The 25,919-nt window shown below is 37.1% G+C and overlaps 2 protein-coding genes across 6 annotated transcripts in view; both read right to left on the bottom strand.

Annotated features, from left to right (window-relative positions):
* The window catches only part of mast2 (microtubule associated serine/threonine kinase 2), a 166,012-nt gene extending 149,480 nt beyond the window's left edge, over positions 1-16,532 (bottom strand). The window contains exons 1-2 of one of the 4 annotated variants that reach the window (XM_077198608.1): positions 15,671-15,787; positions 15,474-15,581 (exon numbers count right to left, since the gene is read on the bottom strand). In XM_077198608.1, the coding sequence (XP_077054723.1) occupies positions 15,474-15,554 (81 nt within the window). In that variant the 5' untranslated portion in view covers positions 15,555-15,581; positions 15,671-15,787. Of the gene's footprint in view, positions 1-15,473 lie in introns of all 4 variants that reach the window. The other 3 variants (XM_077198609.1, XM_077198611.1, XM_077198610.1) reach the window with 3 other exon arrangements.
* A 5,450-nt stretch (positions 16,533-21,982) lies between these two features.
* tmem69 (transmembrane protein 69) lies at positions 21,983-24,949 on the bottom strand. 2 transcript variants are annotated; one of them, XR_013192993.1, is made up of 4 exons: positions 24,812-24,949; positions 24,619-24,668; positions 23,512-24,383; positions 21,983-23,366 (listed from the first exon to the last, which is right to left on the bottom strand). XR_013192993.1 is itself a non-coding variant. In XM_077198570.1 (3 exons), the coding sequence occupies exons 2-3, from the start codon at positions 24,661-24,663 to the stop codon at positions 23,700-23,702; spliced, it is 729 nt and encodes a 242-aa protein (XP_077054685.1). In that variant the 5' UTR covers positions 24,664-24,668; positions 24,812-24,949; the 3' UTR covers positions 21,983-23,699. The 2 variants fall into 2 exon arrangements, 1 of the variants encoding a protein (XP_077054685.1); XM_077198570.1 differs by having other exon boundaries at positions 21,983-24,383.
* Between the last annotated feature and the right edge of the window lie 970 nt (positions 24,950-25,919).

Raw genomic sequence — 25,919 nt, 5'->3', positions numbered from 1 at the left:
AAAAATAGTATTTTTCCACTTGTATTTTTGCTTGCAAATTGTATAATATCCAAGGTGAACATTTCTAGTAATTGTGTAGTTAATTCTCATACTGTATTTTCAGAAAGTTTTGGATATGTATCCTCTCCCCAAATTTGTCACTAATAAAACACAATACAAATAATTTGAAGAGAAGGCTTATATTGACATTTTAAGATTTTGTTTACATCTACCTTGTAAATATATTATTTGCTATTTTATTAAAAAGGTTACAATTACAGCAACAATTAAAATAACAATATTTCAAGTGTAATATTTCTTTGTAAAAACTAAAGTATACATTTTATCATACATATTTCAAAGTTAAGGATTCATTAGTTTGAATAAAGCCTACATTGGAACAAACACTATAATAGCATCCTAGTTGATGACTTTATTTTTGACAAAACAAACATAGCCTAATATATTTAACATTTGAGCAGAAATTGGTGAACAAAAGCTTATTCAATGTGGCAGTAGTCTATAGTTTAGGCTACAGTTAATAATCTATCCAAAAACTAGTCAACGAAATGTTGTCTTTCATATTTCTTCTGTAACATAGGCATATCGTTTGTTGTTTTTTTGATAGCCTATATTAGGGCATATAAATATTAATATACAGTTTAATACGTTGCTAATACAAAGACATTTTAACGTTATTTCAACATATTTCAGTCGATTTTCACTCATCTCAGTATAGCAATAGGGTTTGGTAAAAACTGTTCAGTTTATTCATTCACACACAGACGCGATTCATATTTAAACAGTCTTTTTGCGGTTTACATACACTATGATATCGCAATTAGAACACTAATAAAAAAACTTACTTCTCAGATGGATATTTCATATTTCTTTGTAAAAACTAAAGTATACATTTTATCATACATATTTCAAAGTTAAGGATTCATTAGTTTGAATAAAGCCTACATTGAAACAAACACTATAATAGCATCCTACTTGATGACTCTATTTTTGACAAAACAAACATAGCCTAATATATAACATTTGAGCAGAAATTGGTGAACAAAAGCTTATTCGATGTGGCAGTAGCATATTTTACATTAAACAGTTAATAATCTATCCAAAACTAGTCAACAAAATGTTGTCTTTCATATTTTGTCTGTAACATAGGCATATCGTTTGTTGTTTTTATGAGCCTATATTAGGGCATAAATATTAATTTGCAGTTTAATACGTTGCTAATACAAAGACATTATAACGTTATTTCTACACATTTCAGTCGATTTTCACTCATCTCAGTATAGTAATAGGGTTTGGTAAAAACTGTTCAGTTCATTCATTCACACACAGACGCGATTCATATTTAAACAGTCTTTTTGCGGTTTACATACACTATGATATCGCGATTAGAACAATAATAATAAATAACTTACTTATCAGATGGATCCGTTGCTCCTCGTAATGAAAAAAAACAGCACATGTTCTGAGGTAAATGTCCCAGGATTACTCCTCACACAGCCTCGCAAGAAGAAATAGTAGGCTACATTAATCTGATGATTACATTTGTTGTGTTTATGTTGCGTTTATGAGGGGCGTTGACACTTTGCATGTGTTGCTTCAGATCATTTGCGTTTGAATAGCGCGCGCTCTCCGTGGGCGTGTCACATTAGCAGAATAATGAGCTGAGAGAACGATAATGAGATCGGCTGACACCTCTCTCTTTTTTAATAGATTACATAAACAGAGAATATTTATTTTAGTTTTGAATTAGATATTTTAAAAGTACAAACTTAAATGATTATAAAGATATTTTGCTCATGCTTGTGTGAATAGTATTCGCTGAGCTTTGTTTAAGTTTAGAGACGTGCACCAGAAAAAAATTTAACGGAGACAGAGAGGCAGAAAGCACACCCTGTTTATTTTCTTCATTTTACAAAAGCACACGGTTTTGATGTTAATGTGAGTGTACACAAAAAAAAGAAGACCCTCTATAGTTTATAATCATGTATTGCTTTTATTTATATGACCAAAAATGACGGAGTATTTTAAGTCTATGTTGCTGCTATGTGGAAAAAAAACAGCAAAACACGCCGGCGCGTTTCTCGACCCCAGAGAGTTAATGGCACCCCTGGTAAATATGATCAAAAATGGCTGTAAAAAAATAAATCTGCATTGTTTATCCTTTTGATCTTTCATTCAAAAAATGCGCAAAAATCTAATATTTCATTGAAGTAAAAGAATTGAAAGTAAAAGAATTCAAAGTTAATCACATTATGAAATAAATGCTTTTCTCCAAAACTTTCCCATAATTATTGGCTCCCTGTTCTTAAATACTTTTTGCAACCTCCTTTTGTCAAGATAACAGCTCTGAGTTTTCTCCTATAATGCATGATGAGTTTGGAGAACAACTGACAAGAGATCAGAGACCATTCCTCCATACAGAATATCTCCAGATCCTTCAGATTCACAAGTTCATGTTGGTGCTTCTTCTCTTCAGTTCACCCCACTCATTTTCTATAGGGTTCAGTTTAGGGGATTGGGACAGTCATGGCAGAAGCTTCATTTTGTGCTCAGTGACCCATTTTTGAGTTGATTTTGATGTTTGTTTTGGACCGTTGTCCTGATGGAAGCCGTCAGGTTTTGATTTTTTATCTGTTGGTATTTGCTAGAATCCATAACACCATGTGAACAAGACGTCCAGGACCTTCAGCAAAAAAATAGACCCACAACATATAAGATCCAGCAGTATATTTAACCGTAGGTATGGGGTACTTTTTATGCCTGTTTGCACCAAACACATCCGGTGGGTTTGCTGCCAAAAAGCCCTTTTTTTGTTTCATCTGACCACAGAATCCAGTCCCTTTTGAAGATCCAGTCGTGTCTGACAACTGAATTTGCTGGAGTTTGTTTTTGGAGGACTGAGAAGGATTTTTCTTGAAACTTTAGGCTTTCTGACATCCAAGACTCAAGTAATCTCTGCAATTCTCCATCTGTGGTCCTTGGAGAGTCTTTGGCCACTCAAACTTTCCTCCTCACCATTAAGACAATATAGACACACGTCCTCTTCCTGGCAGATTCGTAACATCTTTAGTTGATTGGAACTTCTATTGCCCTTATGGTCAAAATGGGGATTTTAATTTCTTTAGCTATTTTCTTACAGGAACTTTCTATTTTGTGATGCACATCAGAACTATATTCTTTGGTTTTACTCATTGTGATGGATGATTAAGGGAATTTGGTCTTTGTGTTTCCTCATATTTAAACTCCTGTGAAACAATAAGTCATAGCTAGACAATTTCATGTTTCTAGTCACTCTGGTGTGCTAAAAAAGGTCAATATTAATGGGAATATACTTCAGAGATATTTTACTCTTAAACAATTCTAGGGGTGCCAATAATTGTGGCCAACGTGTTTTGGAGAAAAACATTTATTTCATAATGAGATAATAATGTGTTATTAATCATAACGTGACACTGAGGTTAATAGTATTCATTCTGTATGTAGACCGAGCGGCAACCTTCCTTGAATTAAACTGCAGTTCGTCGAGTGGCCACTAGAGACAGGACCCAAAAGGGAGTCAATTCCCCCCCATGTTAAAATTCCCAACTTTACAGCAGAAAAAAATATGTTTACAGCCTGGAACGAAAATTGATTTTGGTCTATATAGCTAATTTTGCCTTTCATGGCAACTCTGAGGGGGTTGAATGTTTTTATAACTCATCAGTTTAAATTATATTAAGCCTTAAAGTTCTGCATAATTAAGGTCATGGCCACTTGAGTGACAGGTGGATTGCGGCTGCTGTCACTACTAGCCGTTTGTCTGCTGTTAGCATCACTTCACCTCAGCTACAGTGCCTAGTATAAGTGAACACACCCAGGGTCCGAAATTAACTTTTTGGCTCACCTGCCACGGGGACTGGTAGATGAAAAAATCCATCAGCCAAGCATATTTTTTACCGGCCAAAATAATAAACAGCCTTTTTGTGTCACATATACATTCATTTCAGTACATTTAAATGAGATATGTATTATGTTGAATGAATAAGAGTACATAGAAGTCAAATCAGAGCAACAAATAGTAAGACATGGAAGATGTGAGCATGGAACTAGTGCTCATAACAGTACATTTGAAGGTTTTGTAAAACTATCAGATACTTTACCGAAAGTAAACCTTTTTACCGATTAATACTATCAGTTAAACGGATTAAAAGTAAAAAAAAATAAAAAACATATATAGGCAATATATACACACACATTTATCTTTTTTGTTTGTTTGCTGCATGGTTAAAAAAAACAGTATATAGCCTATATTTGTTAAATCATGGGGTGCTTCGACACGCGCAACCACACGCGCCTAAAGACATATTTCGCTGAGCAAGCACAATGAAGCAAGCGAAAAGAAGTAGCTAGCTACTGTGTGGGACCATTTCGACAGAAAGGGTGACGAACTTACTTGCAAAATATGCTACGCGGTATTAAAATAGCAGTAGGCCTAGTGCAAGTACAATGCAATATCACTTGCGAAGCAAACATCCACAAGCAAATGAAAGGCGCTTTCCGAAGTTGGCCATTCTAGCTAGACGTCATCTCTGTATTCCCAGGAAATCTGTGCCATCGGAGACCCAGACTCACCCCACATCATGTAGACGTGTTACTTTTTTTTAAGTAAAAACTAGACAAGCTGTGGATTGAACGAAAAAAACGTGGTCTGATGAAAAAAAAGCTGTTTTTTCAAAGCTTCAAACTGATTTAGTGTTTTCTTTTTGTCATCTTAATTTAATTATTTAAGTTGAAAAAATATATTTAGTGTTGGTCTATTTTTGGTGTGAAGAAGGTTCACACACGCTTCTTGAGGCACACACACACACACAAGGTCTCTCCCTCTCTGCAGTGCACGTGCTACACGGTTTGGAGCACAGTATGAGCGCGCTCTTTCTCGCTCGCTCTAGATTTCTGGAGATTTGAACTAATTTGCGGGCATCAGGGAGCCGCTATCAATATGCGGGAGACTCCCGGAACTTCCGCAAGACTTTGGATGTCTGGAACATTCACCGGCCAGTGTAGCGGATAGCCTTTTGAGATTTACTCGCCAAACGGAAAATCTACCCGCATTTGGCGCTTGGCGGGTGTTAATTTCGGACCCTGAACACACCCATGCTAAAGTTGACTAAAAAAAGAGGAATATCTTTTGGAAATTGATCTTAATGCCTTAATTTAAAAAATGAGGGAAAATCCAACCTTTAAGGACACCAATTTTCTTTGTGAATGAATAATGTATTGGAAATAAATAAATGTTCTTCCTTAAAATATAGGTTGCATAAGTCAGGACACCCCCATGTTAAATTCCCATAGAGGCAGGCAGATATTTATTTTTAAAGGCCAGTTATTTCATGGATCCAGGATAATATGCATCCTGATAAAATTCCCTTGGCCTTTGGAATTAAAAAAGCCCCACATCATCACATTCCCTTCACCATTCCTAGAGATTGGTAGGGGGCACTTTCCATAAGATCATCTCTCCATGCAAATCATACCAGCGATTAGCCTAACTGAAATAACACCATGCCAATCTCTATCTATGGTGAAGGGAATGCGATGATGTGGGGCTTTTTGAATTCCAAAGGCCAAGGGAACTTTATCAGGATGCATATTATCCTGGATCCATGAAATAACTGGCCTTTAAAAATAAATATCTGCCTGCCTCTATGGGAATTTAACATAGAGGTGTCCTGACTTATGCAACCTATATTTTAAGGAAGAACATTTATTTATTTACGATACATTATTCATTCACAAAGAAAATTGGTGTCCTTAAAGGTTGGATTTTTCCTCATTTTTTAAATTAAGGCATTAAGATAAATTTCCAAAAGATGATTTTTTTATTCCTCTTTTTAGTCAACTTTAGCATGGGTGTGTTCACTTATGCTATCCACTGTAATTCCAGCAGCTAAATTTGGCATCTCTGCCCAGGGCCGGATTAACCATTAGGGCAACTGGGCACTTGCCCAGGGGCCCACGACATCTAAGGGGCCCTGGGCACCAGGGGCAGAGTGGCAATCGAGAGAGTCGGGAGTTTCCCCGGTGGGCCGGTAGTGTTTCGAGGCTGCGAGGGCCGGTCTGATAAAATGTATTCATTGCAAGTTCGCCATGCGCACCTGTGGCCCAAGCGAGGGGAAGAAAACAAATATTTTGGATAACAGAGCGTATATTTGCACTGAGTGCCTGTCTTTTTAGCAAAAAGACGCCCTTCACGGAATAGCTACAGTGGTGCAAGTCGTAGCGCGTGAAGTGCAAGAAAGCAGCTTTTGATGCGCTCGACCCGATTTCGAATCCGCCTTTTGCCGAACACTCTCTTCTCCCTTTTCCCAACACATATGAGATGTAAAATGTATAACCTTACCTAACATAAAGGTCTCTAGCGTTATATTTTGCCAACGAACTAAAATCGAAACCATGATATGGCTTTGTGCATTTATAAAACAGCACAAGACTTTAAGAATAGGCATCCTGTTTGTGCTGCGTGATTTAAAGAAAAGTGCGCTCTTTGCTCACGCGATCAGCATTAGGGGTGGGAATCTCTAGGCACCTCACGATTCGATTACGATTCAGAGGCCTGCGATTCGATTCTAAAGCGATTATCGATTATCTGAATCTTTTGTGTGTGTGTGTGTGTGAATATAAATACTTTGCTTTAAAAGTACAAAGTAATGACCCATAAAGAATTAACGTACAATATATTTTATTAACATTGCAAAGAACCAACAGGAAAATAAATGTGTGCCTGAACAAGCAGCATACTTGTAGTAAATTAATAATATAACAACAACAGGTGTTCTGACGATTCATGCTACCCATCGAGATGTGCTACTTACTGGTGCATGTGCAGACTCATTTTTCTTCTGTTTACCACGCCCATAAATCTATGCATCCTTGCTGTGGAGACTTGTAGGAAACTTTGACAGGTCAAAGATGAATATTTGATGATAATTTTTACTTTTCACACCGTTTTAAAAATAAAAACAGTACATTATACTGTACTCTTAACTTCGAATTTTATTATAATTTTATTTCATATAAAAATATCATTTTTACTTGTTATATCAAATGTGATAATTGCTAGTTCATTTAAAAAAATCAAAATATGCTCCCCATACACTTACCCTGATTAAAATGAAATAAACAATGTTATAATATTGTGAGATTTACACCATTATGGAAACAATAGAGAATGAATCAACATTATCTGTGATCGATTCGCGTTTGGGTAGCATTTTTCGACAAGGCAGCAGAAATCGTCTGAACACCGGTAAAGCCCAGAGCCATAGAGAGAAACGGCTCTGGTACAGCCGAGTGTTTTTCCTCCTCTGGGTGGAAACGTGTCATATGGCTTCTCATATTTGTCGTGTTGCCGAAATATTTTAGTTTTATTCTACAAAGCTTACAACTAGTGTGGCTCTTGTCCAGCTCCTTTCCCCCTTCAACTTCATAGAAGCCAAAATATTTCCACACGTCAGCTTTTAACGAGGAGGGTGTTTGGATTTTGCGCTCAGCCATCGCGTCTCTGTTATGTGCGCACGCCACAGACAGACGGTCCGGGCACTGCACTTCCGCGCTTCAGAGTTCCGTCTTTTGCGTTCCGTCAATATTACGTCATTATAAATAGGCTACATATCTAAAAAAAAAAAAAAATTTTTTTTTTGAAAATCGATTTTTGACATTTTTGAATCGATTCAGAATCGTCCACGTCCGCATCGCGATGCATCTAAGAATCGATTTTTTCCCCCACCCCTAATCAGCATGGTTATCTGGTGTTTTCTCCTAAATAAAAGCTCAAGGGTTTATTTCTTGCAAGTGAAGAAATTAGGACAAAAGTATTTTAATTTTCCTGTATTATAATGTAATGTAGACTAAAATATACTTTTGAAATATTCATTTTCATTTATATAGTACATTTATAGGCTATATGGATTTTACGTCATAGGAATAATTATATAAATCATTATTACATTATTATAATAATTGTTTGGCATCCTAAAACACCATTGATAATGTAATGTAGACTGAGACTCTCATAACTAAAAAGATGTTTGAGCCCTCTTTATTTTCCTGGTACAAATCAATGCTTTTTCTTTGTTCAACGAGCAGTTCATGGGTTGAAGCTCTTAATTTTGATCTCTCAAAGAGCACGAGATTGATGTATTTAACCTTAAAATGTACAAAATTTTCTTGCTGGGGGGGCATGCACCCGAACCCCCCTAGAGGCACAGAGGTCCACCCAACATATAGTTTTACAAATTACTATGGAAAAGAACGACCATTTATGAACTTTACTCCAGCATAGTACAACAAGGTTCCTTTTAAGTCAGTAAAACTGTAAATGCCATATTAAAATGTCCTTGGACAAAACATACATTTGGCCTGCCTAAGGGGGGGCCTATAAGACATTGTGCCCAGGGGCCTCTGAACTCTTAATCCGGCCCTGTCTCTGCCGTGTTTGTGCTATTTTCAGGATTATCAGATGAAATCCTGCAGGTGTCAGTGCTTTCTCTCCGCAATACATGCACATCCTTGAATGTGCGTGGATTTCTAGCGCATTTACCTGAACTTTTAGGTAATATGGCTTGACCCATTTGAAAGACGGCCAAAATCAGAATATAAAATGGACTGAATAAAGCTCTATGAACTTGACGTGCAATGCGGCACTGACTGACATGTATGTGCATGAATCACTGTCACACGCGCGCTCAGATCAATATTGTTACAGCTACTGCATAATCCATTTTCAACTAGCAGAATACAGCATCACGACACAAAAAGTCTCACTTTTAGCTATGCCATTTAACTATTATAGTATTTCTGAGGGCAAAAACATGAACTTTAACTATTGGCTTTAAATCATCAAGTCAGCGGTCACTTTAGCGCGAGTCCCTGTGCGGTCACACACTTGAGACGGTACTGCCAGTAGCATTATAGCATTAGCTCCTTAGCCTGAGCAAACTCGATCAAGTCGAGCTACTTGGGTGTAGTTTCAGCAACCAGGCATCTCAGCTCCACCCACGCCCCGCCTCTTTGCCCATTTTCGGTTATCTGGGAGTGACGCGCGGTGATGCGTGCCAGGGTGGCGACAGCCGGCTCCGCCCACTTCAGGCTTCAAAAATGCTCTTCAGAAAGCTATGGTGAGTCGGTGACGCCACTGAGACTACGTCCATATTTTTTACAGTCTATGATGTAGACCTGCATCTCAAAAGAATTAGTCTCTCCAGTCTATCCGTGCTTGGCTTATTATAACATGGATTAAGCAATGCCAAGTGCTGTAATCTAGAAGATTTCTTATAATTACACATGGTGTGCAAATTCAGGGATAAAGGAAGCTGTCGAGTAGCTGTGCCTCTGAGTGGTTTTTATCTGTGCCACCAGCTCAAACAATGTGTGCTCAGCCATAATAATGATGGTGCTGCAGAGCTTTCAATTTTGAGAAATGACTGATAACAGAAGAAGGGAAACAATTTACATGCAGGACTAATTTAGAGAAGAGCAGAATCAAAAAGGGGGAATAGAAGTAAAACAATGGAAGAAACTTACAACGATTTCTTTGGCATTACGCTGCCTTCTTGATTAGTATATGAGGTAACTGTAGGTTTTGCTCTAAAATCTTGATTAAAGGTTTATTTTGATCTATTCATTTATTCGAAGATGTCTCCATAGTTCTAAGGAGTCTTTGAATGGCATTGCTTAATGTGCTAAGAGGGAAGATGGAGGGCAGATTAGGTTGCCCTAGGAAACAAAAGACTTTGGCTGCCTACAGTCTAAAAGAAGCACAGACAAATCCTTATAACACCAAGTAACAGAGCATTTTACAGAGAATGCAGACAAAATCCTCTGTAAAACAATAACTTGATGTCGAAAACTTGATTCCAGAAACAATATTCAAACTGACCATCTGAGAGTAAATGAAAGGCATGTTATTATCTGGCCTATTTTATTTAAAGACTTAATAAATAAAATCTACAATGATAGAAATAAAATGAAACAGAAAAGTGGGCAGGATCCTTCATCAGTGAACATTTGTAAATGACAGAAACCTGTAGCTGAAAGAATTCTAAAAGTGCAGGGACTCACTTAAGTTGATATTAAAATAAAGAAGGCTCTAAATGTCGATAGCACCAAGTGCTAAGTTGCGTATACACCAGTGTATTGTCTAACTGATATCCGGCTATTGCTAAATGCTAGCTTGATCTCAAATAATTGAGAAATAAATGCTACACACAAAATATGAACGCATTTATGCATTTTGTGAATTTTAACTGACCAATGATCTAAAAGGATTGGAACAAAGTGGATTGTTCAACAGGAAACCAAAGAATGGCAGGATGTTTTTTCCAACTATTGATAGTCCTATACACCCCATTAAGAATGTAAAAAGTATCAATGAACAAGTCACTCACTTTTTTGTCTTTATTTCTTACAATAACTATTGGCAAAGGGAAAATCTGACTATTCACAAAAGTGCTCTTTGCTCTTTACACAACAAAAAGATCCTCTCTCTAGTGACTGGTAGAACAGTCAGAGTGCTTTCCACTGCATTAAAACAGCTGTTTTATGACATGTCCTCCAACAGACACAGGCTCACGCTTGTAGCATTCCTCTTCCTTGTCTGATCTACCTCATAATACAGTGCAATTATCTGTTAATCCCAGTTGTGAGCCTTGATAAGACCTCAGACCGGCCAGTTAAATAACACTACCATCTCACAGCCAGACAGCACCGCCACGAGCAATAACAATGCACACATTTTACTATTTTCTATTCATATAACATGTTATGGCTGATTTGTTAAATAAGCTTCAGTGATTTTCTGGAGAAATATTTTGTTTATTAATCACATTCAGCATCTTCACATAGCAGAGAGGTGTTTGTGATGTGTTTTGAACTGGTTGGTGGAACGAAGGCTGTGCCATAAAATTTCAGAGCTTGTGAATGGATCAGTAATTTCATGTCATTTATGATTGCAGAGTGAAGTGGTATGTGCTCCATAAAACCTGGCATGCACCATTGTTTTCATGCCTATTTTGAACATCTGATAAGGGACAACTATAGCCTACGTTTAATCACCCAAAAATCATCTGGTCCTAATGTCAGAGCTTAATTATTCTTTGCCAGTAGAATATATATAGTTGTATATAGTTTGCCAGTGCACTATGCTGATAACTGATATAATGGCCAATATTTAAAAATATATTAAAATTATTAGGATTATTACAGTATTCACCTATAAGCACAATGTTAGTCATTAATATTTTCCTGGAAGAGGACGTCTGTGAATTTTAAATGTTTATAACTTCTAAACGTTTTGTCAACTAAGAAGAGTGCACAAGCTTATAGAGATTGCTAATGTGACGTCATCGTGACTTATTACCAGTGGTGAATGCAAAGCATTTGGGGAATCCGCGGCACAAACAGAAGGCGCCAGACTTGATTGCATGGAGGGAAGAACGCAGTGTTCAAGATGCCGTCTACCTGCTGTGTTATAAAATGCAATAGTCATTCTTGCACAGTTTTGAAAACGAACGTTAAGGGTTGTTTTAAGGACATGTTTGTGTATGCTCAAAGACAGCCACTCTGAAGCGGTCAGAGGCGATTCTAAAAGATTCAAAAAGTCGAGACAGCACCTATCCTCAAAATTCTACCCACCACTCTAGCTTAGTTCATACAAAACAAACTAGAAAATAGACTCAAAGTGCTAAATACCTGAATTATCCTTTAAGAACGGATCAATATATTTGTTTTCCTTAATTTTAATTAACCCTAACTTTATTCTCATTTGAATGGTAAATAATTGATTTTCGTATAAAATAATACTACCATTAAAAACACATTTGATTTTCTTTTTTAATCAATGTAGAATATGTAACTGCTCTAAAGACAAGAAATGAAAACCAATGCGATATGATTAATGACCAAAAGATGTAACCCACAGACTGTTTTAAAATGGGGTTGGATAAATATGTTGCTTTTAAAACTGTGTGTTTGGTTGGGTGACAGTTGTAGGTTAAAGTTTAGAGTGTGACAAAAGCACAATGTTGTGTTTTATTGCGAGTGTGAGTTACACAAATATAAGTAAACACTTTGCAGTTTGAATGATGAACTCTATGAACAAAATGATGGAGTATGTTTTTTTATGTTTCCAAATTCCACTGTTCGATCGCGCCCGCGCCTCTCTCTCTCTCTCTCTCTCTCTCTCTCTCTCTCTCTCTCTCTCTCTCTCTCTCTCTCTCTCTCTCTCTCACACACACACACACACACACACAGTTCGATCGCGTCTCTCTCTCTCTCACTCTCTCTCACACACACACACAGTTCGATCGCGTCTCTCTCTCTCTCTCTCTCACACACACACACACACACACACACACAGTTCGATCGCGTCTCTCTTGACATGAATTCTGACTGCATGCAGATAGATGAGAGAGAGCGAGGAGTGTGGTGCTTAAAACATTACATTAAACTACATTACTTTGAACGGACGACAGTTTTCTGGTATGGTCCGACAATGTTTTCTTTAGCCCTCTGCATTTTGTAGGATTAGCCCATATTCTGTTTTTCACGCTATTTTTATTTTTTTCATGCCAGAACACTAGCCTGCTATGCCAGCCCATGTAAACGGGCCAAACATACCCATAATTCTTTGCGTTCTGATGACGTTGCCGCCCAGTTGGTCACATGTCTTAGCGATCTCTATTGATGGCCTCAAAGCTAATATAAACCTATACTAAAAGGAGTATTTCATGGAGTTTTAAATGATTCAATTCAGTTGAGACCAATGAACACCCCTAAAATAAAGGCTGAGCACAGCAGAATGAGACGAACTAAAAACGCCCTGCTGTGTGACTAACAGCATGCAGCGAAGGGACAATATTCCTACTTTCTTCTGAGAGTCAGCACCTTCTCTACATTACCCAGCCTTAAGTCATCTCTTCATTTCTTCCTATGAAAACAAACATTTTTCATTGCTTCTTAACTCAATGCTAGCAGTGTTTTTGGCCATGTCACATTGGTGTTTTTAATAAATACACATTGAATGTGTTCACACTGTCAAACATGATTTGCTTATCAAGGTAAAACTACCAGTGTCATTTTTACATCAAATGATGAAATCATCACTCACTTGAGAGAGAGTGAGTGAAAATGAGTGATATGGAAGATCTGATTTTAATTGGATGATTTAATTTAATTGTAAACCACACAAACGCACTTGATCAGATGGCCAAGGCATTTTAAATGACAGTTCTGCATAATGCAATGACTAGTGACAGCATCTCTTCCTTTTGCTTCACTGTCTATTGCAGCTCTAGATTTAACCCTTCACTGACTCATTAAGTGCACAGAAGCAATTTCCCAGTTATAGATTCACTATATCATAAAGGCTAGCCGTTAAAGGATAATCCAAATGCTCTCTAATGAACTACGACAAAACTATTCAAGGCTATGTCTACTGAGGCCACTCTCCATAACTTGATTAGCAGACTACCTTACAACACTGCAAAATGATTGGAGAGCATATCTGGCACCATCCTCTATTGATGCAGATGCTACACCGATCAGACAGAAAGCTCTCGACAGCAATGTTTAACAGGCTCACAGTACAGCACTGGCCTATTTTAGCCCTCATTTCAGTATAAGAGTTAAGAGCTTACATGCCAAAAGGGAATTAGTCTTCAGCAACATCAACAACATGTTGTAACCCCATTTTCCATTATCTAACCAAGTCCGGTTATGTCAGTTCATCTCTCAAATGATCAAAAATATTTATTCAAGTAAATGCGAGGATGAAAAGCTGATTTGGGTTGGGATTTGCTTATGTAACAGCTTTTTGCACCAGTCCAAGCCATCTGTGCTGCTGGTCAAAGAACTTTTAAAACATAATCCAACGTCTACTAGGGAGAGGAACTCTTAAAACAAAGTTGAATACCACAGATGTTTAGCTCACCACTGAAAGGTTATAAGAAGGAAAAAACTGAGCCCATAAGGAAACAAGCGCCAAACCTTATAAGATTTGCATTCCAATTCTGAATTATAGTAAAATAGGATTGGATAAAATGTTATACTGCACATGGAGAGCATTCAAAAGAAAGAATCAAAAGGGTGATGTGGATTGTGGATTTCATAGTAATATCAATAGTTTGAACGGTGGACCCTCTTGTTAGCACTAAATGCACTGTTCTGCATTGCAACTGTAATCACAATTTATAATCCAGTTGCAAACTTCCATAAACCTAAAGCATGGACTGATTTAATTTTTTGAATATCTTGGAATAGATTTTCTTTCAGAAGGTATGTTCATATTCTGTCATGTTGGAAATTACTGTAGGGTGATTAATAAGGATAAATTTTCCCTCAAAAGTCTGAAACTTACATGTCAGAATACTTGTCAGGTTTATTGTACTCTACACAATGTCTTGCAACCTAAGCACTTGCACTTTGCACTTTTTACTTTACACAATTACAATATGACTGGTATATGGAAAAACGTGCCAAAATATCAGAGTGAAAACGAGCCACGAGCTTGGAACAATGTATTGCATCACTTATTTTATGCCCTCGGTAACAAATTACTGTTGTTATATTATAGCCCATTATATTGCACATACACACACAAAGCCACTTTGAAATCAATATATATAGGCCTATATATTAGTTGAATTCCACTTAAATAATAGACACTGTGACCACATAAGAAATTTCATTAGAATGGTTTTGCACTTTTAGTAAAAAATTAAGAAACACGAAACTTGTGAGTGTTTCAAAAAAGAACTAAGAGTACTCTCCTTTTTTTATTTCCTTCTAGTGTCACTCTGTCCTATCACCATCAATGATAACACAAGACTCATTTTGTCAGAATAAAACAAGGAGCCAATAAAACTCTTGCAGAACAAATATAATGTGGGTAATAAACTTGAGCAAGTCCCATAAACTTACTCGAATAAGTGTACAAAGCTAATTATAGACAATGCAAAAACACACAAAACCCAGTGTGCACTGATGATGTCCTGGGTGTGTATTGTTTTTAATAATATTCCATCAGTCTGAAATATTATGCATAATTTGAACAAACTAGTCTTATATAATAATTTAAACAAAATAAAGACGACAGTTATTAGATCATCAGTTGAATGCTAAGCAAGCTATAGTAAGTACTATACACAAGCAGACGACCTTACACTTTTCCTCTGTATGCTCCAGCTTTCACTATATCACTAGATGAGGGATTTTTGTTAAAAAAGTTTCAATGCCATAATGCATTTGATCTGTAAGCAGATTCTCCACGGATGGACTGAATGAATGCACCGCGCTCATTCTGCAGGGTAGCTGCGTCACATGCAACACTATCTAAAACGACTGCATTTGTATTGTGTTATGTTGACCTTCTATTTTAAAGTAAACATGCAATGTGTCTGTGTTAAAACGGGTCCAATTTTCAGTGCAAGATCACTCACCTCGTCTTTTCCTTCAGTGCTGCTCTCCCGCTGCTCAGAGGTGCAGAGTTTCCTTTTGTTTTTGCTCTCGGTTCCCTTCATTCTGATGGATGGGGGTTGAGAAATAATCTAATTTACAATAGTAATGTATCGATGAATCCGATGGTCAGAGCATTAGATGGTGAAACAGGTCTTGTTCTGATACATGGTGAGCAAACCTCTCCTCAACTTTGGTCCACAAACACAAAGACAGAATCAATAGTGACAGCAGGTTCGACACCGTTGCTTTTGTGTTGATCTCTCGTCTCGACCTTAAGTAACAATCCGAGTTGTCATGACAGCCCGTAAGTTTTCCCTTCAAATAGCCTACTGTAGTTTTGTTTTCAACTGAAATTTGTTTTCAGTTTTATGTAACGTTAACTAAACTATGCGACTTTAGCGCGGCAAATCAGCCGGCGGAACTCGCTAGCTCGCTAACTGTCTGCTGATAAAGTTTGACAACATCCGCAAAATAAACGTCTTTTCGGCTTAACAAAAATGAAGTGACTGTTTAAAAACAACGTGTGAATAAACTCGCCGGTCTCGCGTCTGTCAATGTGAGATTATGACGACAGGTCACCATTTCGTTGAAAAACGCCGCATTTCCAACGTGCTTGGTGCAGTTTCCAATAACCCAGCGAATTTCTCTTCTCTGAAAACTAATACTTTAGCATTCCGCAGTTACCTCGAAATAACAAAAACCTTAAAACCCGCGATTTTTTTCATTCAGTCAACCGCAAGACTGACGAGATAGGCTACTTTACCTCGGAGCTACAACACAGCGTGAGCTCAACTGTTCATCATGTCTCGTGAGTCAGGTCTCGAGCGCGAGCTCTGTTTTGATACTGATCATTATATCATGCGAGCACAAAGCTCCACTTTTCTCCTACAACTTCACTCTTCTTCAACATAAACCCAGCCGTTGCAGGGAAACGGCTCGGTGGCAGAAATAATTGCTTATCAAAGCCGGTCCATGTCGTTGCTTTTCTCCGGGGAGGAAACCTAGCAGCTTCCTGAAGCTCGGATCGAGTGAACGACGGTGGGTGCGCGCCAAATGCTGATCTGAGTTCAGTCTGTACGAGCAGTGTCTAAGTGGGGTGTCTCGCAAATACACTGGAGCACTGATCTCAGTTCAGTCTGTATGAGCAGAGTCAAGTGGGGGAGTCTTGCATTGCACACCGGCTGATCCTCCAAAAAAGGTTAGGAAAAGATCGGTTTTTGGTGAAATACGACTTTACTCAGTATTTGCTGCCATCTGCTGAGAGTAAAGTGATGCTTTTTTGACAACAATTATTACATTGTCATTCTGCATAAAACAATATTGAAAGTATTTAATTGAGATATACTGAGGGGAAAAAAAACTGAGAAATAGACTTAATTTCTTAATTTTTCTTATTATTAAATGTATTAAATAAAATTATAATTACATTATCAATGACAAGTTCACCATGTGTGTTATGGGGATTTATGACAATTGAATGTTACAATTAGTTGGGTAGGAAGGGGGGGATTCACCTGCACCGAAAGGTATATTTTTTTAACCTAGTTTTTTTGTAATCCTTAAGGTGTCTACAAAAGGAATTTTGATGTTCCCCACGCAAATTATTGTCCCATATGTGATTTTTTGTATCATCTTTTGTGTCCGTGCTTGATTTTCGGCTGTGAAAAATTAAAACTTTAAATCTAGAATCTGAACAATACATCCTACAGACACAATCCACCCCATTTTCTCTTCGTCTTTGCATGAGGAATTATAGATATAAGGAGTGTCATGATTAGATCATGTATAGTGCATAAAAACTCAAATAAACACCAAATAATGGTGACATTGGATCACTGGAACTCCTCCCTATGGACCCTATTGATATATGTTTTCTAACTTTCGTATTTTTACAGACTGTAAGATGTCTAATACACGTTGATCCCCACCTGAAATATTGTTACATGTATCTCTTTTCTGGCTATATTGGTTGCCACCCTGGATTTCCCAAAAAGCAACAACAAAAAATTACATAATGTCTTAACTGTACATTATGTAATGACAAATGTCTTTTTCAAACTGTTATATATTTATAATGCTTTAGGTGTCTGACAAACATATTCCCCACTTTAAAATATTGTGCCAAGTTTTTAATTTAGATTTGAATCAATTTGAAACTTAGAGCAATAATTGTGTTCAAAAGTAACACTGAACGCCATCAGAAAGTCCAGACATAGCAAGCCCAACATACAAAAAAAGCTGTTTGGATAAATCCAATCCCACACTTTATCAGTGCCGGCCCATCTTCCCACCTTCTCTACTGAAAGCCAACGTTGATGACAATCTGGGAAACGGAAAATTATTGATGATAATCTGGGAAATTAAAATGGATGCATGCTAATCATCCTCAAAAAAGAGAACGGAGATATCGATGGCGAGTTTGAAAAATATACTCCTAAGTTTGAAGCTGCCTTGAAGACATTAGGGAAAAAGAAAGTCAACACTGTTATATTATAATAGCTAATTGGCTAGTTGGTGATTGTTGGTAATCATGCCCAAGTGTAAGTCAAAGAAACACAAGGAGGAAAATGATAGTGAGTCTGAAGAGTTCAATCCTGCTACAAGAAATCCAAGAGAGATGATGGTGTGAAATCAAAAGACCATGGTCCTGAAAATTGTATTTCAGAGCTTTGTGAGTGGCTCTTCTGATGAGCTGTTCTTTGAGCCAATCAAGAAGCTGAAGACTATGGATGCCTCAAACAAAACAGTCAAGCTCACTGGTTCCCAAGGAAAGGTATGAGACCCATACTCCTCATATAGAAAATGAATAATTGTTGCCATATTATATATATTTATATAGTTGACATACATGGAATACTAGGATATCAGTATTGTTCACCTATTCATCTTTGCAGGTATTGCAGTACCGTGAACAAAGTGACCTCGCCTTCATGCTGCTCATCAAGTCACAGAACCTGGATGAACCCCTCAACCTTGACGAGATGATGCGGTACTCACTCTTCCCAGTTCCTCCCAGCCTAGGCACAGCTGATGGGTTCTTCAGTAAGACCAACAAGGCTGCAATGCTTCACTACTTGATGGAAGATGTGCTTATCCGAAGGATGCTTTCTACTTTCAGGATGGCAATGCACTCTTCCATGCCTTGATGAACCTCCCACCAACGTTCGAGAGAATTTGTCTCCAGTCCCTTGACCATATTGTGGCTAAGAAGCATTTTGTCTTCTCAACGGACTCCTACCATGATGATTCTGTCAAAGCTCAGGAGAGATTGCGTCGTGGCGTGTCCCAGCGGTACATCATAGGTGGTCCTGCAACAAGAAAGCCGATACCTCAGCTGGAGTCAACCCAGGAAGTGACTGACACCCGGGTTGTTCTGTACCTGCTGTATGCCGCTCAACTGGGGCACAAGGTGGCTGTGGTGAGGACTCCAGACACAGACATTTTCTTCATCCTCCTACACCAAGCCAAATCCGTCCCTCTGACCATCTATGTTGACATTGGGGCGGAAAGCACAGGTGGATCCTAAATGTCAGCGAACTGGCAGAATGTAAGGGGGCAGACTACTGCACAACAATACTCGACCTATACGTTTTCACAAGACCTATACGTCTTCACAGGAGAAGACGTTACAAGTACCTTTAGAGGCAAAAGGAAGGTTGGGCCTCTGAAAAAGCAGCCGAGTAATCCAAAGTACCATGCAGCGTAAGTGAGTATTTTTAGTCAGATATTCTGTAGCATGTTATGGCAATTAATGCTGAACATAGGTATTATTGATACATTGTGACTTTGTAATACTATAATTATTTATGTCCTCAGAAAACTTGGTGGTCTGTGGAGCCAGATGTGGTGGAGGACATCGAGGCATTTACATGTGTAATGTATGGCCAGGCCCGCGAAAAATCTGTGAACAACGTGCGCAGCATCATGCTGAAAAAAATTATTGGAGAGGATGAGACGCTTACCTCCAGATCCAAGGTGGATCTGTCCCGGCTCTCACCCTGCAGAGACAACCTGGTCCCACACATCAACCGTGTCAACCACCGTCTGGCCATCTACAAGAGAGCAGCCACACCGATATTCTGGTGTCCCAAGACCCATGATCCTGGCCAATGTTGGGAAAAGACTGAAGAGGGTACCCTGGAACCAGTGTGGTCTTGTGGACCTATCCTCCCTACTTCACTCACTGACTTGCTGGAGGAAACAGTCGAGGAGATGGATGGAGATGGTGAAGAAGGTGATGAGCAAGAGATCGATTATGAAGACCTGCTGTATGATGAATAGACATCATTGCCCTTGACCTTTTGACCTTTGATTAGAATCACTTTTTTCTATTTCAGTTTATTCTAATGGGGATTTGTTATACCCTATATATACACATATTTGACTATATGAGTGGTTTTCTGTTTTGTTTCAATAAATATAGTACCAATATAACGGTTTGAATAGTAACTCCTTATTATGGGAGATGTTCATTTGGACCAATATGTGACAATATTTCAAGGAGGGATCATCAACATTTGCTTATTAGACATCATAAAGACTATACAAATACAAGAGTTAGAAAACATATATCAATAGGGTCCATAGGGGAGGAGTTCCAGTGATCCACTGTCACATATATATATATATATATATTTTTGGCATTTATTTGAGTTTTAATGCACTATACATCATCTAATCATGACAATCCTCATATCTATCAATTCCTCATGCAAAGACAAAGAGAAAATGGGGTGGATTGTGTCTGTAGGATGTATTGTTCAGATTCTATGTAGATTTAAAGTTTTAATTTTTAACAAGACACAAAAGATGGTACAAAAATCACATATGGGACAATAATTTGTGTGGGGAACATCAAAATTCCTTTACTAGACACCTTAAGGATTACAAAAAACTAGGTTAAAAAAATATACCTTTCGGTGCAGGTGACCTCCTTCCTACCAGACTAAATAGGGAGCACTGAATTCTGCATTGGTGAACGAAGCCATATGGCAGGTTTTTGGCTTGTATCATAAAAATTGTGACGTTGGAGGGGCGTGGGGCACCTCAAAAAGAAACAATAATTTTAAATGTCATGAAGCATCAGAGTATTTTGGTGGATTCTTGAAAGATGGATCTTAGAATCTTAGTCTTAGTTTTTTGTAGTAGGCTACAGTTGCCAATAGTGTACAGTAAAAAAAAAAAGACAACACACTGAGAAACTTTCACCAGCATACACTGTAAAACCCAACGAGTTAGAGCAACTGAACATAAAGCTTTTGAGGAAACCAATTGCCTAAAAACTAATATTTATGATGAGTTCTTTAAACTTATTCCATATGAGTCCACATAATATTAAACAGATTCCACTTAAATACTTTGTGTAGCTGAAACTTTGGCCTAATTAAATTGCATTCAAATCTGAAACCCTAAAATTAACTCAAATATTTTATTGTTAATGTATTACTAATTGGCAAAAACACAAGCACTCCTGCATGTACTAAATAAATAGCAAATAGACTATAGCTGCGTCCCATTTTAAAGGAAAAATAAATAAATGAAAAAATAAATGAAATGTAATTTGTAATTAAATACCTTGAGGGACTTTAATTTGATTTCAAATATTTATTTAAATATATCATTTTATTTCGCATATATTAATTTTCTTCACCGGGCCTAATAGGACCATGGACATATAAAATACGAATAGGACTACCAAAATGCCTATCACAGTTTTTGGCTAGATGCAAGAAAATCACGTGACGTGACACATCCTATTGACCCTGTTAACATTTCCGGGTTTTTCAGAAGTGGAGGTCGAGATAGTTAAATTTCTATAGCAGTGAATGAGATGCTACATTAAATATATTTTTTGTGTTTACATTTGCTCAAATAGCGAAAGAAAAACGCACAAGCAGCTTCAATGCGCTCTGAATATGATCGGAAATGGAATGTGTTTGAGCCATGGTGTGCACACAGACACGTCCCTTTTCTCTGTTCTGTTGTGGATGTGTTATGCTTTCTGCAGGAGCTTTTAGACAAGGGCACAAACGCATCGCTTCACTTCAGAAGGCCTTTATTACCCCCAGAGATGCGTGGAGCACTTTAATCATGAATGGATGCACTTTGATGGACTTTCAAAAACATTCAGCCATTCACTCCCATTATAAAGCTTGGAAGAGCCAGGACATTTTTTAATATAACTCCGATTGTATTCGTCTGAAAGAAGAATGTCATATACACCTAGGATGACTTCAGGGTGAGTAAATCATGAGCTAATTTTCATTTTTGGGTGAACTATCCCTTTGAATCAATGTAAAGCCGGCTTTCCACTGCACACACAGTGGAAATTCGGACCCTCAGAATTCGCCATCTGGTGGCAAACCGGCAGTCGTAATGATCTTTTATTATGACAGTATGCAGCAACATGTATGTTAAAATCGCATCAACACTAAATGGTGATATTCCAATATTATATACTCTTACATGTAAGGAATGGAACAGATGGAAGTCAAGTCAAGTCAACTTTATTTATATAGTGCTTTTTACAATTTTTTCAAAGCAGCTTTACAGAGATAACAGGAAAATAATGTTGTAATAACATTGTTAAATATAAAATGATGTCACGCGTTTTTTAGGCCAAAACATTTTTTGTCACATACAACAAACATCTCCTCACTATCCGCTAGCTGCCTGTCCGCTGAACACACTGTAAAAAAACACGGTCTCTGCAGACGCCCCAGGCAACAAAAACAAACTGGGCTTACCCGCACCACGAAACATAACTGTTCCAGCCAATAACCGATAAGAAGGGTTTGGGGGTGCGGTTTGGGGGGTTAGTGCGCGGATGAGGAGGAGGGAGGGTCTAGCTAGCCTTCGTTTTGTTTGACAATACTTTAAACCTCAACAAGAAGTGATGTCACCCGACATCGCTTAGAGCACCTTTAAATGTCCCCAACTAAGCAAGCCAAAAGCCAATGGCGAAAAAGGCGACAAAAAAGGAACTGGATAATATTCTGATTGTTCTAATCCAACCTGAATTCTGACATATAATGCTGCCTGAATCATAATCATACGCTGTTCGTTCGTTGGCCAGAGAAGAAGCTTTTGTTTGTATTGTAATTACTTGTATTTTAATTAAATACTTTTTTCACAGGAGTATTTTGTATTTAAATGCAAAGTATTTGTAATTGAATACTTTTTGATGTATTTGTGCCCATCCCTGATCACAGCCATTGCTTTTCCTAAATCCTCAACCTAACCACTCTTCAGCACCACCCCCCGCCCCTGACATAACAGAAACTCTTATGAATTCCAACAAAACAGAACATTAAACACTAATAGATCCCCCAACATATTAACATTGATCAAAAACACATAAAATAACATTTAATTTTAAAATGTACTCTCCTTTAACACTTGGACGCAAAGCATAACTTGAAATCTGCTGTAACTTATTCCGTTTGAGTACTAATATAATCAGTTATTGAGTTCACATAAATTTTTCTATTAAGTAAAATGACCTCCAAGTAATATTTCAGTAATTTTATTTAGTAACTGTTATGTTTTAGTGTATGAATGACATGATTGCACAGAATTAAGTTTTTTCTAAAATCATTAAAAAAGATAGATAAAAAAGACAGAAAAATAATCAGACTAATGTTGGAAACTGAAAGTTTACTTTAGAATTTAAAATACAGTTTTTCCATTTCGAACATTTTAGCATTTTGCACTGCATGCTTTTTTTTGTAAAAAATCCCTTAAAATACTTTGAGTGTGCAATTCTAGTTTTATTTCATAGAATTTTGATTTGACTTCCTCCAATCTAACTGACACAGTTTGTGAAGTTATATTTAAAGTCAGGAAAAACTGACTGTTGTCATTTGAATTCACTACTGGAATTTAAAGGGTTACTTCACCAAACACCAGATTTCATCAAAAATATCTTAATTCGTGTTCCGAAGATGAACGAAATTCTTACGGGGTTGGAACAACATGAGGTTGAGTAAATACTGACAGAATTTTCATTTTTGGGTGAACTATCCCTTTAATACCCGTTTGGCCAACCCGTCAACAATAGGAAGCCAAATGGATATTTTATTAAAAGAAAGAGAATGGAGAAAGATTCAGTGATTCAACATGGTGTAGAATATGATCCAACACATTATTAGTGATGACACTTTTAACATGTTTAATATCAATGGACTGACATTACAAATATGCCTAAATCATTTATCAGAGAAATACTTCTTCTCAGGATAAAACTGCTTAATGACAACAGTGCCTATCAAGGAGAAAAAGGCTACAGCTGTGAGGATTGTCCTCAGTGCTTTAAACCAGGCGGGGTATGTAGGCAAGAGGGACAGGTCATAATGCAATGATATCCCAAGCCCCATTATCACAAGCACAGCAGACTGTGTAATGTCATGGCAAAAAAGGAGTGCTGTCCAAGCAATCAGACAAGGAACCACGCTGTTGGCTAAATTGAGCCAGTCAGGTGTGGCTGGACTTCCAGAAGGCAAGGCGAAACCCCAGCGTACCCCACCAAGAAAGGAAACGATGGACGCTCCGTATGCAACTTGAGCAAATGCAACTTCGGGAAGATACAGTTCTGTGACAGCCATAAGTAGAGGAGCGGATACAAAAGGTATGAGACCAGATAATCCGAGATAGAGGGCCGGCTTTGGAGCTTTCTTTAGGTCTCTCATGGCATAACGAACCAACTCAAGTTCTCTTGGTGGACTCTCTTCCTGCGGCCGTTTTTTTGGTCTCTGACCAGACCAGTGAAATGACTGCGCTCCCAGAACAGCACCAGCAACATGTCTTGGGGGCAACTGTCCATATAAACCTCTAGTGAACAGTGTTGAACAATGAGTGGTGCACTGCCCTAAACAGCCAAACTTTCTGGACACCTGAACAAAGAACAAATGAGAATTTAAACAATTGCTTCCATCTTGATGAGGATTCTCATAAAAAAATGTAAAATAAAATACATATAATACATGTAATAGTTGGAGGTCTTTTACATTTAGGGAACACGGAGTGTTATTCATAACAGAAACACGAGTAAATAGAATGAATAAATAAATAAAATTAGAAAAATTATAGAATAAAAAGAAAATTTGGCGAGTAAAATGTTTCACTCACCCCAAAGTTGCCAAGGATGTGACGTCCGATTATACTGCCCAACATTTTACCTGCCATTCAAATAATATGAAAACATTAATCACATCGGATGTCAAGTTGAACTGAATTGTAGCCCTAGATTATAACAGCGAAAAAGCAGTGGTTTTATATCTTATGTCAAAAACAGTATTCGATTAAACTTATTAAAACATACCTTGATTTCATATCATGGCGTCCTAAAATAAAACGTAGATTTTAGTCAGCAGAAGGTCATTACAACGCGTGTGGAAATGTGAAGCCAGACACACCCGAACACGCAAAATGACTGGAAAGTTCTTATAAAAGTCCTACGGAAGAGTCCGGATCATGAATTGAAATTCAAATTAAATGCAGTAATTACTTTTAAAACTACATTAGACTTTTATGGATGTGTTGGAGTCTCGTGGGAATGCAGTGTAAAACAAGCGGAGATTCATGTAAACTTAAATTTAATTAATATAAATGTATTACATTTAAAAATATATATTATTTGTGGTCAGGTTTGACTGAAAATTAATTTAGAAAAAGAAAAAAAAGGGACAGTGGAAGACAGATCAAGAGAAGAATACTGGCACAGAGCATTGCACAGAATAATTTATATCTGTAATATAAAGAACAGGATAGAATAAGTCTATATAATGTTGGTCATTATCATAACCATGTTCACACTTCAAATTTATTTATTTATGATGTTTGTTTATGTATTTATCTTATTCAATCCACTGTGGATATCATATTGTATTTTTCAAAATGTATGTAATTTGATACAATTATGTAGTCTTAACAACAAAGAAAAGCATAAATATATAAAGGCTTGTTTTAAAGTATTTTTATATCCAATTATTATTTTCTTTATATTATTACGATTTTTTTTCATATTTTTTTATTGCAGAAAAGGTAACATACAAATAATAACAAAATATAAACAATCAAGACAAAAAACAAACAAACAAAAAACCATAGTTCATATTCAATTTTAACAAAGGATATTACAAAACACCAGGGGTATTGAAGAGTGTATCGTAGCATTTTAAATATTTCACAGATTTTTTGTTTTTTAACAGTCTTATTGAAGAAATGTAAAAATCAAAGTCAGAACAAAACTAATTTAACATAGGAGATGAATTAAGAAATTTTTGTTTATGTATGTGAAATTTTGCTCAAATAAAAAGGTTAACAATAAATTCCAGATCCTTGCTTTTATTTTCATAATACAAGGTAACATCCTTTAAAGTAAAGCAATAATTAATATTCATCAAATTAAATATAAAATCTCCCAAATC

This window comes from Siphateles boraxobius, unplaced genomic scaffold, assembly GCF_051911475.1.
Source record: "Siphateles boraxobius isolate OS27281-9 unplaced genomic scaffold, OSU_SipBor_1 41, whole genome shotgun sequence".
Taxonomy (NCBI): Eukaryota; Metazoa; Chordata; class Actinopteri; order Cypriniformes; family Leuciscidae; genus Siphateles; species Siphateles boraxobius.
Note: the sequence above shows the minus strand (reverse complement) of the source record. Positions and strands in the feature narration are given on the sequence as shown.

What these genes read in the sequence shown, in the direction of transcription:
- tmem69 (XM_077198570.1), bottom strand. Translation starts at nt 24,663, where the DNA reads ATGTTGGGCAGTATAATCGGACGTCACATCCTTGGCAACTTTGGG. An exon ending in ACATCCTTGGCAACTTTGGG is followed by an intron (nt 24,384 to 24,618) that starts GTGAGTGAAACA and finishes TTCTTTGTTCAG; the next exon opens with GTGTCCAGAAAGTTTGGCTG.